The following is a 19,264-nucleotide window of genomic DNA, read 5'->3' as shown; positions in this document are numbered from 1 at the left end:
TGACTAGTGAATGGCAGAACCAGGGTTAGAACCAATAGCCTGGCTCCCAGGACAAGGTAGAACTAGTAGTAGTTACTGCTCCCAGCCTGCACTGAATGTTTCACATGCATTCTCTCTGACCTCCTCACCTCCTGCAAAGCGAATGGTTTGGGCTCCAGTTTAATACAAGGAAACCAAGGCCCAGAAGGAGATAAAGTATGCTGACCAACATAACCCAGGTAGGCAGTGTGGAGAGCCAGGGTTTGCGTTGGGTTCTTCACTGTTCTATAGTTTCCCTGCCTCTTTAAATGCACCAATCCCATTCCCTGCCTGCACCATCCACATGCGATGGTACAGCGGAGGTACAGCAGATGAACCTGAACTTCAAGATTAGAAATGGAGGGATACTGATATCTTCCAACATGTAGAAGATGACCAAGTGGCAACCTGCTAGGAAATGCAGTGTTCGGAATCATACGCTCTCAACACAGTTTGTAACGGGATGTTTCATAAGTCTGTGTTTAACCGTTTGGATATTTATTTGTGGATTATTGGATCAGTGTCTATTTCCCCTTCAGACAGTAAGCCCCTTGAGGACGGAGCACATAACGGTTCTGCTTACAGAGCATCCTGTGGCTAGGCATGGTGCTGGCACTTCAGTGGGCATCCAACACGCATGTGCTGGATGAATGGCGCCTGGGCCCACCACCTCCTCTGACTGTGTGAACGTGGGCGATATAAATGTATGATCCCAAGGAAACTGCACAAGGAGCCATGAGGCAGGAATCATTATCTATGTTTCGTAGACAGAGAAACTGAGGCACTGTGTATTAAGTAACTCACCCGAGTGCACAGGAGCCAGGCCGTGATCCAGGCCCGTCTGGTGCCAGAGCACAGAAGGTTTGGGCTGAAGGCTCCCCAGTCGCCCTGCCAGGACAGAGTGTCTCCCGGACATGCCTCTGCCACCTGCTCCCCACGACTAACTCAGACATGTGCTGTGCTTGTTTGCAGACTCCGGAGGCAGCAGGGGCAGGGCGGCCCGCTCGCGGACACAGAAGGCCGAGCGGGCGGCCAGGCCCAGGGCAAGCTCCAGGATGGGCACAACAACAACATCCTTGGCCACACCTGCTCCCGAGGCTGCAGCAGCTAAGCCCCTACGTGCGGACTGCACACGGCCCTGCCCTGCCCGCCCAGAGCTCCTCTCTGTGCCCAACTGTCCCTGTGTCACCCCTGAAAACATCAGCTCCAGAAAGAGCCTTGGACTCAGAGCTGGGAAGCCTGGGTTCTGGTCCCAGCTCCCTGACTGATTCAATGTGTGACCTCAGACAAACCCCGCCCTCCCTGTGCCTCAGTTTTCTGCATCTGCCAAAGGGGTTAAACATCTCTGCCCCACCTCAAATCACAAGAGGATTGTGAGAATCCAATTAGGTAGCAGACATGCAAAACCTTTGATATTTATAACATTATTTATACATGCAGAATACAACCTTAATGTTTGAAGTGCATTCCCATCCTCCAAAGCAATTAGACCATCATGATTTTGCAGTTTGGGTCGTCCTTGATTGTTAGAGGGTACTTTTGGAAACTGCAGCCCCAAGGGTGAAATACATGTCTGATATGTTTGCCCCTCCTGTGAGAATACCACCTGGAGAAATCCTGGAGCAAAACCTGAAGTGTCTCGATTTGCATTCTCTGCTAGACTACAGTCTTTCTGGGCTCCTTAGGCTGTGCAGTGTGCAGACCAGCCTGGTCCCTAAGGGCTCAGTGCTGGGGGCTCACTCCTCCCCTTGTTCCCAGAAGACTGTCCCCACCCCCACCCACCTCCAGTGGTTCAGACGGACACACAGGGCCCGTTCAGATGGGACACTGATCGTCGGTGACTCCTACAGAGTGTCGTCAGAGCTCCCCCAAAGCCCCTCGCCGCAGCAGAGCCCTCCCCGTGGACCAGCCTGCCAGGGTTTCTCTCGGGAAGGCGAAGCCAGCTTGCTAGTGTCACCTTACAGAGGGTGCCCAACCAGCATTGATGGGGTGTCTCTTTATTAGAAATTAGGAAGCATGGGTGCTTAGAAAGTTTGTTCCAGGAGGAAACTGGACTCACAGAAAAAGCAAACAAACTAGTCTCTGATGTGTTCAGGGAGCAGCTTGCCTTTGCGCTGGGGGACCTGCGGCACAGCGGGCGAGCTGAAATGCTGGAAGCCGCTTGCGTTCAGAGCCCAGCCCTGCCGGGCACCAGTCAGAAGACCTCAGCAAGGCACACGTCCCTGCGAGTGACACTTTCCTCAACTTTTGTTTTCAGATGGGAATAGTAAAACCAACCTTGCAGGGCTGTTTAGGGTTAGGTAAGATCCTGCATGCAGCGCACCCGGTGCGCTGGGCGCTCTTCAGATGGCAGCCTGCTTTGTCTGCAGTACCGTCCTCAGGATTTGGCGATACGTTGTTATTTCTGTCACTTGGCAGGTCCCTTTTCTGTGGCAACAAACTCACATTTGGGATTCTTTTAACTTTTCTTCCTGGAGTCTTTGATGTCTGTGTATCCTGTTGAAGTTCAATTGTGTTTTTATTTTTTCATCCAACTACCATTTTTCACCTTTTACTTGATAAATCATCAATCCTTGGGCTGTCAGTGTCATCCGTTGTTTCTTAAAAGACATTTTAATGTATAATGAGGTGTGATATTTTTATTTTAAAAATAAAATAGTCATTGTTTTCCTCCTTTAAACTGAGGCTATTTCTAGATTGTGTTACCGCCGAAGTCCACGGCGTGGCACACTTTCTAGTCTTCAGCCTCCCAGCAGCACCGTCTCGTGCCGCCTCCAGGAAGCGCGGGCCGCTCTCTCCTCACTGTGACCTGGCGGCTCCTGAGATGTCTCACTGGGCCGAGTTCATGGATTAGGGGCAGGAGCTGCAAACAGCCCCAGAAACACGGGATATTTGGGCTCTGTTCAAGTCGGCGTTCCTTGTTCAGAATAAACTGTTCCTTGGACACTAATTCTTACGACTTTTCTTAATTCAGGGTTGGGTGGGATGGCCACGCTCCTCCTGGAGTGAAGAGGCCCACGTGTCATCAGAAACACAGAGCTTGGAGAGCTGGCGTGGACGCCGGGTCAGCAATGGGGCCGCCCTGCCCACAGATGCAATCAAACTCAGCTGGGCAATTCAAGGCTCTGCCCAACCGGATCACGCTTTACATTATTATTATCTTCATATACTTACAAGGGGACAATCCAGTCACTAGGGAAAAATACAGAAAATTATCTACCTAGAGAAAATTTTTAATCTTTAAAATTTCCTCAAATTACTGCTTAAACACACACACGCACATGAACCAGTGTTTTCTTTTTTATACAGACTTCTTGATTTTCCACAGCCCTGCCTTCACCTATCCTATTGGAAATGCTTTTGAATTCCCACCTAAACAGGCTAAAGCACCCATTTCTCCAAGGCCAATCCCTCCTGGTCCATGATGTCTCCCGGGACCCATGGCAGCCCCACCCCGAGCCAGATATAATCTCCTCCACGGACTCGCGCACACATTCGCTGCAACTCTGATTGCTGTCAAAGACACCACGGCATTCCTTTGGCCCATGTGCCACCGTCCTTGCTCTCGGGCTCCCACAGAGGCCAGGTCCTGCTCATATCTGTCCCCTCACCCCATCCTCCCGTGCCCAGCTCACAGGGGCAATAAACAATTTTTGATCAAATGAAACAAAGATGAGCCGGACACAAACTCCCTGCATAGGCACAGCTTCCTTCTGGCACCCTCCTGTCTCCTTTCTGACTCTACTGACACTCCCCAGGGCTTTTGTCTCTCCGGTCCCAGTGCTTTCGCAGGGGCTGTCCCCAGTGGGGTGCCCCATCCCCACCACCCCCTTCAGAGCCATGTCTTATGAATGTCAAGTTCCAAAGGAGTTGTCCCTTCCTGCTCCCCCAAAGCCCCACTCCCAGTCCAGCACTGGTGAAAAATAATCTAATTAAAGAAATAGATGCCCAAGCAAGAATTTGTGTTAGGATTTGCCCGATGATTTGAAATTCGGGCACAGCAGAACATGCTGGCAATACCAGGCCAGGGCCGCATTGCGAGTAGCAAGGATCTAGAACCTCTGCCCGTGGCCAAGGCGGCCACGTCTATTGGTTGCTGTATCATCTACAGGTGTTTTCTCACTACACGTGCAGTGTTGAGACCTGTTGCCCACAAAGCTGAAAATATTTCCCATCTGTCCCTTTAGAGAAATGTTGAGACCCCTGACCTAGAAGACACATCTGGGACACTAGTTGGGCAGATTGCAAGTGCACGTTGGCCTTGCTCACCGGCAAAAGCCAGTGAGTTTCAGAGGTTGGCAATTCAGCCTTGTGGGTTTTCACGAGGAAAATTGGCAGAGGAATCTAGGGTCCGTTGGCCCTCACCAGGTCTCTAAACTGTGGAGCCTTGTCAGCAGCCTTTCCCAGGTGGTGTTGCTGAAACTCGCTCTCTTCTCCCTTCTTCCACCCCGTGCCGGCAGGTCCTCCCAGCAGCACTCCGTGCGGGGTCTGCATCGCCCCCTTTGATTCCACAGCTCTTGCCGCACTCTGGGGTCCACAGCCATGGACCCCACCGCTGCCCTGGAGCTGCCTGCAGGCAGCTTCTCCCTGGATGCAGACACTGCAGGCACTCCCACCTCGGCCCCAGCAAGGGCCGCATTTAGCAAACACCTACCAGTTTGAAGATTCGTTCCATACATTGTGCTTCTTCTGTGGCTGCACTTGCTGTCTGTCCCATTTCCTCTTCCAACCTCGAATATGAAATCATGATGTGGCCTCTCCCGTGTTTGATTGCTAACTGTCACAAAGAACAAGTAGCTGCTTCTTCCCGGGGGCTCACAGACAGACATAATTAATGGAATTTCCTCTAAATGTCTCTGCACTTCATGGCTACCGGCTCAGTACATGCTCACTCTCTGATCCTTCCGACTCTGCAGAGGCAGTGACAAGTTGACAGGGGAGCCTTTCCCAGGCACAGAAATTGCCATCCTTGCATCGTCCCAATTCTAAGAATCTACTTGTACAGCCACCTTCTGTGCTTACTTCAATGGCATTTTAAATAGGAATTCATTTCACACATTTTTATGGTCTGAATATTTGTGTCCCCCTAAAATTCATGTATTGACATTCTAACCCCCGGGATGATACTGTTGGGAAACAGAGCCTCTGGGAGGTGATTGGGTCATAACAGAATTAATGCCCTTATCAGAGACCCCAGAGAACTTCCTTGTCCCTTTCACCATGTGCGGATACGGCAAGAAGGACGTCTGTGAACAGGACCAGGAAGCAAACTCAAGGGTGCCCAGCATAGCAGCCTGACCCATGGGTAAGAGTGACCCCATCAGTGCTCCAGTTCTGGCCAATCAAAAGAGTAATTCCTCTTTCATTGTGGGAGAAATGGGTAAGGGTTGATGCAGACAGGCCTGGCAGAGGAAAATGTGCTGAAATGCTCTCTTCTGTCAATTACTAAGTAGTCAGGGAGTCCTACTCTCTCAGAGAGACCAAAGTCAAATAAGCCCAGGATTTATTCACTCCCCTGTAGACATCTTCCATAGAATTTCCCCACCCCCACTAATGTATCACTCTTCAAGGTCATGACAAGAATGTAATGGTGGTGTACAGAAGTGTCTGTCCCTCTGGGAGAATTAACCCCGTACCTTGGAGGGCTCTGGGTGCTGCCAAGGTCTTTGCACTGGCCCATCACTGCATAATAGCAGGGATGTGGGGAGGGTGTCACCTCCGTCAAGACCAGCAGGTGGGAAGGGTCGGCCATGCAAAGAGATGATGGATGATGATGCATCCTAGGCAAAGAAGACCAAATGAGCAGAGGCCTGAGTGAGGAATCGCCCTGGGTCCTTCCAAGAGCAGCCCCCATGGTGGGTGGAGCTTGATGGGTGGAGTGAGAAGTGCAGATGAGGCTGCAGAGCCCAGCAGGACCAGATCACAGAAATCCCAGGACACTGCAGGGACGAGTTTACATCTGTGTGGTGAGGTGCTCTTGAACTGCTGTGGGCAGGAGAGTGGCCACTGTGCAAGGAATAGACAGTGGGTGGCACAGGGACAAGGGGGAAGTTGGGAGGATACCAGGTGGATGGATCATGCAGTGGCCCAGGAGACAGATGATGGGGTTTGTCTCAGGGTGGTAACCCTGGAGGTGTAGAAAAGTAGATGAATTACGATATTTCTGGAGGACTTATAGGAGGATTGGACTGGAGGCAGGACGTTAGAGTCAGAATGACCCGGCTGTGTTACCTTGGGCAAGTCACTTGAAATCTCTGAGCCCCAGTCATAATACCTTACAGAACCATCATGCAGATTAAATAAAATCATATATTTCAAGCCCCTATCAACTGGCTTGCGATATACGCCCAGTGAAAATATCCTCTCCCTCCTCCCTCCCCCTTGGAGAGCAGTAACGTCTCCAGATGCGTTGCATTGAGCTTTTCTCCCGTCTGCTTCTCATCCTAGTGACAGGACGTCCCCCGCCCAACCCATACCCTGCCCTGTAAGGGCCTGATTGCACCCCAAAGCTGCTGGCTCACTTGTGCGAGCCCGGATAACAGAAAATGGGCCCAGGGGAGGAGTAATCGGCTCCTGGAAACTGCTAGCTTGGGGCCCAAAGGTAGAGCTATCGGCTAAACGCATATTTCTGCTTCTGAGAATCGCTTGCTTGCAGCTGGACGCATAGGTACGGTGCCAGATAAGGGAGAAAGCCCCCTTTGCTGCCGGCGGGCTACCAGTCCACCAATCATTTTAAAGACTAACACGTGCAATCAGCTTGTACAGCGCGGGTGTTCAAGAGGGAGGGGGGATAAAAGGGCAGCCCCAGCTTTGGTCAGGGTCCTTGCCTGAAAGAGCGGCCACTGCGCTGGCACTCTAGGGCCTGGACCCTGGCTAGCCAGAAAATAAAGCTCCTCTTGAGTGATTGCATCCTTGGTGTCTTTGTTCGTCTGCCTGGTGGGGTGCAGGAAGCCGGTCCCTAACATTTGGGGGCTCGTCCGGGATAAGGCTCCCCTGCAATCCACTGAGTAGAACACAAAGCTGAGGGAGGAGTGAGCGAGACCCCACACCCGGACTAGCCGAGTGTGTAGTAGGACGAGGAACGATTCCCGGGATTGCTAAGCCGGCACAGGACCTAGGCGGACGCGCTGGAGGGTCGCCGGTCGGAGCCAGACGGAGACGTCCTCTGGCTCCGGGAGGACTCCGGTACTGGTCTCGCCGCCAGAGGCGGGGGCCAGGAGGAATTCGGAGAAAGGAAGTCCGGACCAGGTTAGGGCATTGTCTCTTGTAGTCTGTCTAGCTTCTGTTGTCCGTTTTGTCTGTCATCACGTTTTGTCTGTCATCACTGTTTGTTACCACCGGGGAGAGTGAGAGTGTGCATGGGTCTCGAGAGCAAGATTTTCAATTTAGGAAACCTGCGAAGAGGAGCAGAGGAGGACCTTAGAGCCACGATCCGGGACAGACCAGTATTGGCCAAAGGTCCCCGTTGTGTCATCTGCTGTCGGATCCTCACCCCAGAGGCCTCTGCCCTAGGCCAGTGCCGGTACCACCACCTGCCCATAGTAGATTCAGAGGAATCCTGCCCCAGCCTAAGCCCTGAGGGGGGCCCGCGCCCTAGGACTCCGCCACAACCATGGGGCAAGCCATGACAACGCCTCTCTCTCTCCTAACAGGCCACTTTAAGGACGTGAGGGAAAGGGCCCGTAGTCTGTCCCTGGAAATCAGGAGGGGCAAACTAGTCACCCTTTGTAAAGTTGAATGGCCCGAGTTTGATGTCGGGTGGCCTAGAGAGGGATCCTTTGACAGAGTCATGGTAAAAAAAGTAAAAGAGAAAGTCTTTGGGCACCCTGGGCACCCAGACCAGATTCCATACATTATAGTCTGGCAGGATTTAGTGCGAGATCCCCCACCTTGGATGCAAGCATTCGTGCCGCCCTTTAGGGGGTCCTCTGAGGTCCTCACTGTGCGAGGTAGTACTAAGAAAGAACAGCAGGACTCCCCATCCACCCAGGGGTGCTCCGAGGTCCTCACTATGCGAGGTAGTACTAAGAAAGAACAGCAGGGCTCCCCATCCACCCAGGGGTGCTCCGAGGTCCTCACTATGCGAGGTAGTACTAAGAAAGAACAGCAGGGCTCCCCATCCACCCAGGGGTGCTCCGAGGTCCTCACTGTGCGAGGTAGTACTAAGAAAGAACAGCAGGGCTCCCCATCCACCCAGGGGTGCTCCGAGGTCCTCACTATGCGAGGTAGTACTAAGAAAGAACAGCAGGACTCCCCATCCACCCAGGTGCTCCCGGAGTCCAACCTTTACCCAGACTTGATTGGGCTGACCGAGCCTGATGCCCCTCCTCCTTATAACCCCAGGACAGCACCCACGATCTCCCAGGCAACAGTGCCCCAACTAAGTGCTGTGGGAGGGGAAGAAGGGCCAGCCTATGGCACCAGACAGCGCACAGGTCGAACCCCCGACCCGGAGCCTGTGAAAACATTCCCCTTGCGAGCAGTCGGACCCCGGGGGGGAGATGGGACACAGAATTACCAATATTGGCCTTTCTCCACCAGTGATCTTTATAACTGGAAAGCCCAAAACTCTAATTTCTCTGATAACCCTAGAGATTTAATTAACCTATTAGACTCTGTTCTCTTCACGCATCAGCCCACCTGGGATGATTGCCAACAGCTACTTAAGGTGCTCTTCACCACGGAAGAGAGAGAAAGGATACAGGGGGAAGCAAGGAAATTGGTCCCAGGAGAAGATGGTAGACCTACAACGAACCCACGGACAATTGACCAAGTGTTCCCACTTGAACGACCTCCGTGGGACTACAATGAGGCTGAAGGTAGGGAGCGTCTCCGGGTCTACCGCCAGACTCTGATGGCCGGTCTCCGCATGGCGGCGCGAAAGCCGACCAATTTGGCCAAGGTAGGAGATGTGTGTCAGGGCCCGGAAGAAAGCCCGGCAGCATATTTAGAAAGAATCATGGAAGCCTTCCGGCAGTACACCCCCATAGACCCCACCTCAGAGGAAAGTAAGGCCGCTGTCATGATGGCCTTTGTGAATCAGGCTGCTTCAGACATAAGGCGAAAAGTGCAAAAGATAGACAGACTAGGAGAGAAAACCTTACAGGACCTATTAGAGGTAGCAGAAAAAGTTTACAATAATAGAGAGACATCAGAAGAAAAGACAGAGAGGATAAGACAAGAAGACAGGAAATTTCAGGCTAGAGAGATGCGGAAAGCAAATAAAGAAATGGCTAAAATTTTGCTAGCTGAGAGAGAGAGAAGGTGGGAGGAAAGATCAGAGAACAGAGCAGGGCCCAAATTCCAGAGAGAGAGGCTTGACAGGAACCAGTGTGCCTGTTGTAGAGAACATGGGCACTGGGCAAAAGAGTGCCCCAAGAAGAAAGGGGGGCAGGGATTGGGGGGATCTAAAGGGGTCATGGTGGTGGGTCAAGCAGAGGATGACTAGGGGCGACGGGGTTCGGCTCCCCTCCCCGAACCCAGGGTAACTCTACAGGTGGAGGGGAATCCAGTAGACTTCCTCATAGATACCGGGGCTGAACATTCTGTACTAACTCAAGATAAAGGGAAATTATCTAAAAGGACCAGCTGGGTGCGGGGAGCGACTGGAACTAAGTTATATCAGTGGACCACACAGAGAAGACTAGACTTGGGAACAGGACAAGTGAGTCACGCTTTCATGGTCATTCCTGAGTGCCCCACACCACTACTAGGCAGAGACATACTCACCAAGCTCAAGGCCCGAATTCACTTCGAAGAGGGGGGGATAATGGTAACTGACAATGAAGGCAGACCCCTCAGCGGCCCCCGGGTCACCCAGGTTCTAACATTGACACAGGCGGATGAATATAGACTGTACCAGCCCACAAAGAGCAGGGGAGACAGTATAGATCAATGGCTCCGAGAATTTCCCATGGCTTGGGCTGAGACAGGGGGTACGGGGTGGGCCAAGCACAGGCCGCCCCTCTACATCGAACTAAAGCCAGGTGCTGAGCCGGCTCGTGTCAGACAGTACCCCATGTCCCGGGAGGCAAAGGCGGGGATAACACCCCACATTCGGAGACTCCTAGACAGTGGGATTCTCAGAAAATGCCAGTCAGCTTGGAATACACCCCTGTTGCCGGTAAAGAAACCTGGAGGAAAAGATTATAGACCAGTACAAGATCTTAGAGAAGTCAATGCAAGGACTCTGGACATCCACCCTACTGTTCCAAACCCCTACACTCTGCTAAGCTCGCTCTCTCCCACGTTATCCTGGTATACAGTTCTAGATCTAAAAGATGCTTTCTTCAGTTTGGCTGTGGCGACACGCTGTCAAGAGATTTTCGCCTTTGAGTGGCAGGACGAAGAGAGAGGGGTCTATGGGCAACTGACATGGACCAGGCTGCCTCAGGGGTTCAAAAATTCACCCACCCTCTTCAACGAGGCCCTCCAGGATGACCTGAGTGAGTACCGTGCCAACCACCCCGAGGTAACCTTGCTGCAGTATGTGGATGACCTGCTGCTGGCTGCCCCTGACCCCCAGACTTGCCTAAAAGGTACCAAAGACTTACTTAAAACACTCGGCGAGCTGGGGTATAGAGCCAGTGCAAAGAAGGCCCAAATTTGCAGAGATGAAGTCACTTATCTCGGGTATAAGATAAGAGGGGGCCAAAGGTGGCTGACTGAAGCTATGAAGCAGACTGTGTTACAAATACCCACTCCGACCTCGAGCCGAGAGTTAAGAGAATTCTTGGGGTCGGTAGGCTACTGCCGCCTTTGGATCCCGGGGTTCGCGGAAAAGGCCCGCCCTTTATATGAAAGATGCAAAACAGGGCAAACATGGGAATGGACTGAGACAATGGCAAATGCCTTCCAAGTCCTAAAAACGGCCATGCTAAAAGCACCTGCCCTAGCGCTCCCTGACCCCACCAAAGAATTCCACCTCTATATAGATGAAAAAAAGGGCATTGCAAAGGGGGTGCTCGCACAAACCCTAGGGCCCTGGAAGAGACCAGTGGCCTATCTGTCAAAGAAGTTAGATCCGGTGGCAGCCGGATGGCCGGCGTGCTTACGAGTGATCGCGGCCACAGCCCTATTAGTAAAAGTTGCTGATAAACTTACCCTGGGACAGAGACTGATAGTCACTACTCCGCATGCCATAGAAGGGGTTTTAAAGCAGCCTCCGGGGCGATGGATCACAAATGCAAGGCTCACTCACTACCAAGGACTGTTGCTGGATGCACCTCGCATCGAGTTCCAGGCCCCCGCCACCCTAAATCCAGCAACGCTCCTGCCTGTTCCAGAATCAGCAGCACCCGAGCACGACTGTCTCGAAATCCTGGCTGAAACCCAGATGGCCCGGAGAGACTTGAAGGACCGCCCCCTTCCGAACAGCGACCTAATCTGGTTCACGGACGGGAGCAGTTTCGTCCGAGAGGGACACAGGTATGCAGGGGCGGCCATAGTAGATAGCCAGGGCAAGCTTATCTGGGCGGCCTGCCTTCCACAGGAAACGTCTGCTCAGAAGGCAGAGCTGATAGCGCTGACAGAAGCACTCCGCCGGGCTCAGGGAAAGAGGCTGACTGTATACACCGACAGTCGCTATGCATTTGGGACGGTGCATATAAACGGGACCCTCTACAGAGAAAGGGGGTTCATCACGGCAGAGGGAAAAGAGATCAAGCACAAGCCCGAGATTCTCCACCTGCTAGAAGCCATCCTACTGCCAAAGGCAGTGGCGGTAGTCCACACCCCGGGACACCAAAGTGGGAACTCCCTAGAAGCAAAAGGAAACAGGCAGGCAGACGCAGAAGCCAAAAAGGCTGCGTACGAGGGCATGCCACTAAGCGTCCTACACACGGGCCCCGGCCTGCCGCCTCCGGGAATGGTACAGATACCCCCAGTGCCCACCTATACAGAGACAGACAAAGCCTGGGCCGAAGAACAGAAAAATACACACCAAGGCGGAGACGGATGGATATGGGACAAAGAGCATCGCATGATAATGCCAGAAGCTTTGGGACGGTATGTGTTACAGCATCTACACCAGACCACCCATTTAGGAAAAAAACAAAATGCTCCAGCTGCTGGATACTGCTCAGTTGAGGTTCAAGTCACAGAGACAGGTGGCCGCCGATATCGTCCATGACTGCCAAGCTTGTCAGGTTATGCAACCGGGAAAAACCAAGGGGACTCACACAGGTACGAGGGAAAGGGGGAGGCAGCCAGGACTGTTCTGGGAAGTAGATTTCACAGAGGTAAAACCTGGGAAATACGGATACCGGTATTTACTAGTCATGATAGATATATTTTCTGGGTGGGTCGAGGCTTTCCCTACTAAAAATGAAGCTGCCCTAACTGTAGCCAAAAAGTTATTAGAAGAAATTATCCCTAGATACGGGGTGCCAGAAGGAATGGGCTCCGATAATGGACCTGCATTTATAAGTCAGATAAATCAAAAATTAGCCCAAACCCTGGGGATCAATTGGAAGTTACATTGTGCATATAACCCCCAGAGCTCAGGACAGGTAGAAAGAATGAACAGAACACTAAAGGAGACTTTGACTAAATTGGCACTAGAAACTGGCGGAGACTGGGTGACCCTCCTTCCCTTCGCCCTGTTCCGAGTCCGGAACACCCCCTACCATCTGGGACTAACTCCATTTGAAATTATGTATGGTACTCTCCCACCAGTGGTGCCTAGGCCAAAATGCAGTGGGGCACTTCCAGAACACCCTAAAGAAATATTACAAGCTGTACAGGCCTCACAGCATGTCCACAGTCGGATATGGCCAGCACTTCAGGCCGTATACGATGCGGCAAGACCAGATGCTGACCTCCCTTATCACCTGCACCAACCGGGTGACTGGGTGTGGGTAAAGAGACATAATAGTAAAACCCTGGAGCCCAGGTGGAAGGGACCTCATCAAATTATTCTCGTTACCCCCACTGCTCTCAAGGTAGACGGCATATCAACTTGGATACACCACTCCCACGTAAGACCAGCCAACAAGAACGACCTAGAATGGTGCCAGAGCCAGTGGAGAGTGACGGTGGACCCAGAGAACCCACTGAAGGTCAGGCTGACTCGAGTAGCAGCAGCGCCACAAGAAGCCAGCTGAGTCCTATTCCTCTTGGACTACTGCTTATACTGTCTAGACTCAGACTTGGGGCTGTGGCACCTGGAGATTGGACCTCACTACAAAAATGTATGCAGGGTTCGTTTTATATCTCCTTGAGAGCATTTTGTTAATGGGTGGGGGTGTTGTAAGTGTGATGAACAATTTCAATCCCCACAAACCCCATAGTCTGACATGGGAAATTGTCAATCAAGAAACCCATGAGGTCTGGAACGTGACCTCTGGGGTGGCCCCCTTAAACAGTTGGTGGCCGGACTTATATTTTAACTTAGAAAAAGTCAACCCCCTAGAAAAGCCAGCACAGACAATAGCGATATCCTCAGGAGGCCCTGGTGCTGCCCCAATCCCCAGTACTTGGGTAACTGGACCATGGAGGGAAGATATAGAACGAACCTCTATGAGCCGGAATGGGTTTTATGCCTGTCCGGGATTCCGGCCCCCTCAGGAAAACCATCAGTGTGGGGGTATTGGAAGTTATTATTGTGCCAAATGGTGGTGTGTGACCACCAATGATGGGGAATGGAAATGGCAGGCACAACCTCTTCTCATTAGCATGTCCTATGTCCAACCTTGTACTAAAAACAGGTATGCCAGAGACTGCAACCTAATAAGGGTAAAATTTACAGAAAAGGGAAAGAAAGATAGGCGGTGGATAACAGGACTCTCATGGGGGATATGTCTCTACCAAAGACCGCATGTTTGCTCACTAATATATATCAAACTTAAAATTACCCCGCTCCCAATAGCAGTAGGACCCAACCAGGTACTACATCCATGGCCAGCTACTGCCAGGCCCGGCCCGGCAGCACCCCAGACCACCTCCAGCAAAGGGACTCTCCACAAACTAATGGCTAGCACAAGTAGTCCCCGAGGCCCATCGCCCGATGGAGAGCTCACAGATCCCTTATGGAAAATGCTGACAGCAGCATATAATGCACTGAACCGCACAAGTCCCAATGCCACACAGGCCTGTTGGTTGTGCTATGACATAAGGCTCCCCTTTTATGAGGCGGTGGGGCTGGCCACTTATTTTAACCTGTCTTCAGAAGACTCCCCTAAAACGTGCCAGTGGGATCGTAAGGGCCCCGGACTCACCCTCCAGTCAGTTCTTGGTAAAGGTACCTGTTTAGGAACAGTGCCTCCCAGCCATGCACCACTCTGTGCCAAGGGTAACAGGACGCTAAGCCTATCTAAGAAAACAAAGTGGGTTATCCCCGGGCCAGGTGGGTGGTGGGTTTGCTCCAAGACCGGTCTGACTCCTTGCCTTAGTATGTCTATTTTCAATGAGTCTGAAGATTACTGTATAATGGTATTAGTGTTCCCAAGAATAATATACCACACTGAAGAGACAATGTATGAGGGTATGATAGGGCAAAGAGCTGCTAACCTAATTTTTAGAAGAAAAAGAGAGCCCATCACAGCCATAACCTTAGCTACTCTTTTTGGCTTAGGAGCAATCGGAGCAGGAACTGGTATCTCTTCCCTGGCAATGCAGCAAAAGGGGTTTCATAGCCTAAGAGCAGCCATAGATGAGGATATAGCGAGAATAGAAGAGTCCATCTCACACCTAGAAAAGTCACTAACCTCCCTATCCGAGGTAGTGCTCCAGAACCGGAGGGGGCTAGATCTAGTGTTCCTCCAGCAAGGAGGACTATGTGCTGCTCTTAGAGAAGAATGTTGTTTCTATGCGGATCATACGGGAGTTGTTAGAGAATCCATGGCTAAGGTCAGGGAAGGACTTGCCCGCCGCAAACGAGAACACGAACAGCAAGCAGGCTGGTTTGAGTCCTGGTTTAACAGCTCCCCGTGGTTAACTACACTGATATCCACCCTACTGGGCCCACTCATTATAATACTCTTAGCCCTCACGTTTGGGCCTTGTCTAGTTAATAGACTAGTGGCATTTATAAAAGAGCGGATTAGCACTGTACAGCTTCTAGTGTTGCAACAACAATACCAAAAGCTAAACACAAGGGACGAGCAAGAGTGCTCGTCAATGGTCTAAAGAAAGGGGGGAATGTAAGGGCCTGATTGCACCCCAAAGCTGCTGGCTCACTTGTGCGAGCCCGGATAACAGAAAATGGGCCCAGGGGAGGAGTAATCGGTTCCTGGAAACTGCTAGCTTGGGGCCCAAAGGTAGAGCTATCGGCTAAACGCATATTTCTGCTTCTGAGAATCGCTTGCTTGCAGCTGGACGCATAGGTATGGGGCCAGATAAGGGAGAAAGCCCCCTTTGCCGCCGGCGGGCTACCAGTCCACCAATCATTTTAAAGACTAACACGCACAATCAGCTTGTACAGCGCAGGTGTTCAAGAGGGAGGGGGAATAAAAGGGCAGCCCCAGCTTTGGTCAGGGTCCTTGCCTGAAAGAGCGGCCACTGCGCTGGCACTCTAGGGCCTGGACCCTGGCTAGCCAGAAAATAAAGCTCCTCTTGAGTGATTGCATCCTTGGTGTCTTTGTTCGTCTGCCTGGCGGGGTGCAGGAAGCCGGTCCCTAACAGCCCCTACACACACACACACACACACACACACACACACACACACACACACACACACACACGTTAGCTCCCAGGTAAAAGCATTAGCCATGTGGAAAAGAGATCTTAGTAGGAGTCTGATAAAGTACTCTGAAGATGGTGCCTGTTGCCTGTTCGAAAGGAGATTGTTTGGCCTGGCGTATTTGCTAGCTTTCTGCCACAGGCAATGGGAAACCCAACGCCAGCTGCCTTCAAGGAGAGCAATGTTGACCCTCTTAACAATGAGTGGGGGAGGGAAATTCCTGGCACAGAATGGTCTGCAGGTTGACAGCCACGGGTCCCACGTTTGCCCACCGGCTGCGTGGCGTCCGTGGGGTGCTGGCAGTCTGCAGGCTGACGGCCCGCGTGCTGCTGGTGGCTGCCACGGCTGTGCACAGGCACAAGAGCGCTCCGGGCTCGCAGAAGGGAGCCAGCCTTCCTGTGGCTCTCTCAAAGAAGACAAGCTTTTCACAGAACGCCCCAGATTTTCCCTCATGACTCGTTGTCCAAAGCTGGGTCACATGCCCATCGGACAGCAGCTGTGCGCCTGGCATTGGGACCGCTGTGATTGGTTAGGCCAATAGTGATCCACTCTCTGAACAGGAGGCCCACGGTCTCTGTGGCAGGTGGGAGTGACAGATGCACGTAGCCAAAGTAGAACTTCTGTTAGAAGAGGAGGGAAACAGATTTTGGCTGAGCACACAGCCCTTAACAAAGGGACGCTAGGACTTCATTGGATTTGGGAGAAGATGTTACAGTTCCATGAGCAATAGTCTCCACACGGATTTTTCTGGCTCTTACTGACCAAAGAAGAAACAGAAGACAGCAAAGACAGGAACTGCGTGTTTTCTCACTGCATGCTTTGAAATCTCATTCTGAGAAAACAATCAGCTCACAGTCATCTGTGCTGCGTGGTGACCGTCACTGTAGGGCGGCTTGAGCAGGCTTAGGCAAAGGGGAAACCGACATCTATTAAGAGCCAACCCGTGCCAGGCCCTGGGCAAGTCCTCTTCATGATTTGTCTCATTCGACCCTCAGATTTCTTCAAGGTCAATATCGTGAATCCCTTTCGCAAAGGAAGAAACTGGAACCCACAGAGGGATACATCCCCTCATGCCACTGGGTGGCTTTCTAGGCGTGATGAGTTCCAAAAGTGCCCTCCACTCTCCGATTCTAAAAAGTAATCACCGGGAGAGGCAGACCGCCTGCTCCGCAGCCCCCGCCGGCTGGCGGGCGCACTCACTCGCCCAGCCTGCCCATGGGGAACAGCCGGGGCACAGCCCGTGGAAAAGCGTGGCAGTTACCCTGGAACCGTGAGGGCCGGACTAGAGACTCGCTCCTGGCAAACAGTATGGAAAAGGGAAACAAGTGGCGTCACAGTGCAGAAACCCCGCGGCGCCGCCTACACCGAGCGTCAAAGACAACATCGCCAGCGTGCCCGCTGACATCATGTGACAGGAGGGGCGCTCTGGCATGCTCGCAGGCCTCCAAAACATCCATAGCCTCAGTCTGACCATGAGGAAACATCCGAGAAACCCCACCTGAGGAACATTCGACAGAATGCCTGGCCTTCACTCAGCAACAGTATCAAGATCATGAAGGACAGGGAAGAAAACAAGAAATTGCAGATTGCAAGAGACTAAGGAGATCTGACCAGTAAATGAGACCCAAGCAACAGAGAAAGGGCATTAGTGGGAAAACGGGTGAAATCCAAGACGGACATTGGAAAGTTAAACCCGAGAAAGACAAACGTCCTAACTGCGGGTGTCGGTGGGGCTTACATGAGGGACAAGGGTGCCACTGTGTCTGTCTGGCCCAGTCGGCACAGACTGACATCAGCCTGCTGGGGGGCAGACCTCTCCCCATGCAAATCTGCCATCCTTTATGGGGGAGGCTGAGAGACCAAACGCAGTCTCACGTGTGGTGGAAACCCACACAGCCACCTGCTTGGTGAGTTAGTCCCTTGTAGATCACCTGGAAGAACAGGCCAGGATCACTAAGGCTTGTTCACGCACAATTCCTTTAGCCTCAACCTTCTCATCCTTGATGATAAGAATCTTGTTTTTTCTCCATTGTGGAATGGCATCTTTCACATGGGAATTTCAACTTCCACTTTTAAGAAACAGCATGAAGTTCAGAGTGATCTTCTTGTAACTTCTGCTTTCCAAGTGCTTTGAACTTAAATAGTCAATATGCCAGAATAGCATATTTTAGCCACTTCAGGTCTGTTTATTTTTTTTCACTTCATGCATTGCTGTTATCATAAAAGCTCTAGCTCCTGGGCTCCAGCAGTCCTCCTGCCACAGCCTCCAGAAAAGCTGGGACCACAGGTGTGCGTCACCACACTCAGCTAATTTAAACTTTTTTTTTTTTTTTTTGGTAGAGATGAGGTCTCACTCTGTTGTTCAGACTTGTCTCAAACTCTTGGCCTCAAGCAATCCTCCCGTCTCCACCTCCCAAAAGCACTGGAATTACAGGCATGAGCTACCATGCCCGGCCTGTAACTATATAAGCTAATCGTGCCAGAGATCGGGAAACATTAGCCACCTACCCTCCATGCTGCCTCCATAGAAAGGAACTGCATGTGCTGGGAGTAAGGCAGAGCTGGGAGGCTTTGTGGCCAGCTGGGCTTTGATCCCAAATCCCAGTATGAGAGTCTCTGATGCTCACTCACCTAGAATGCACAATGAGGGTCACTTTCTACCCAAATCACAGAACTTACATGGACAGAATCAACGCAAGCCTATTCTTTTCACTGCTGTCTCACTCAAATGTTGAATTAATGAAAAACATAGCAGACCCCATTGGTGCCAGCCCAGACCTTCTCTGGACCCTTCTACCAGCTCTGAGCAGCCCAGCCCCTGAATGCTTTGCTGCTAAGGGCTTGCCCTGGGCACGGGGCCTTCCCCGGAGCACTGGAAGAGCTTGAGAACACATCCCCTGCCCTTCCCGCCCCTCCAGCTCCCGGCCAGTGGCTGACCAGCGCCAGAACACAAAACCCCACACCTCTGCCTTGGGCAGCACAAACTCTGAGATGCCATCTCTGCTTCAGCACACCCCTCAAGACCAAGACACAGCTGGGATGTCACCCAAGATCACACGCCTGCCCAGGCTTTGCCCCACACCCTCACCAGTACTTCTCGAAGCACTTCCTCCGTAAATCACTGGCACTCATGCTCAGCGCAGGCTCTGCTTCTGGGCCAGTCTGACCTACGGGGTCAGATTGGAATTATGAATACAGTGGTGACACAAACAATGCAGCCCTTGCCTTGGTGAAGCTAATGGAGAAGAAGAGCTATTGATCCATTGGTTGAATTCTTTCCATATGCCAGGCATGGAAGGAGGGGTGAGTACCTGTATTCATGGATGAATTGGCCAAAGTAGGGGTGTTTCCTCAACAACCCCTTATAGACGCTCATGCCCTGTGGCCCATTCCCAGTGCCCCCATTTCTCAAAGGCACTGTGCTGCCTTCAGACCCAGAGCCTAAAGAAAGAGTGTCCATACTTAGTGGCAGGTGGACAGCCAGCCTTAGGGCTGTGCCTTTGTGCCAGTTCTCTTGGGAATAAACACATGCTCCCAGGAAGACAGAAGTTCAATTCCCCGTCTTCC

General features: G+C 51.9%; 2 protein-coding genes across 2 annotated transcripts in view; both read left to right on the top strand.

Annotated features, from left to right (window-relative positions):
- Positions 1-2,955, top strand: part of STK32B (serine/threonine kinase 32B) — a 39,289-nt gene extending 36,334 nt beyond the window's left edge. Inside the window, exon 7 of the mRNA XM_075993429.1 lies at positions 991-2,955. Within this exon, the coding sequence (XP_075849544.1) occupies positions 991-1,129 (139 nt within the window). The 3' untranslated portion in view covers positions 1,130-2,955. The remainder of the gene's footprint in view (positions 1-990) is intronic.
- A 6,513-nt stretch (positions 2,956-9,468) lies between these two features.
- Positions 9,469-15,885, top strand: LOC142861189 (uncharacterized). The gene is made up of 4 exons (XM_075993428.1): positions 9,469-10,463; positions 11,304-12,024; positions 12,964-13,076; positions 15,839-15,885. Exons 1-4 carry the CDS (start codon positions 9,698-9,700, stop codon positions 15,883-15,885), a joined length of 1,647 nt encoding a protein of 548 aa, XP_075849543.1. The 5' UTR covers positions 9,469-9,697.
- The last annotated feature ends 3,379 nt before the right edge of the window (positions 15,886-19,264 follow it).

The sequence above is a fragment of the Microcebus murinus genome, chromosome 16 (genome assembly GCF_040939455.1).
Source record: "Microcebus murinus isolate Inina chromosome 16, M.murinus_Inina_mat1.0, whole genome shotgun sequence".
NCBI lineage: Eukaryota > Metazoa > Chordata > Mammalia > Primates > Cheirogaleidae > Microcebus > Microcebus murinus.
Note: the sequence above shows the minus strand (reverse complement) of the source record. Positions and strands in the feature narration are given on the sequence as shown.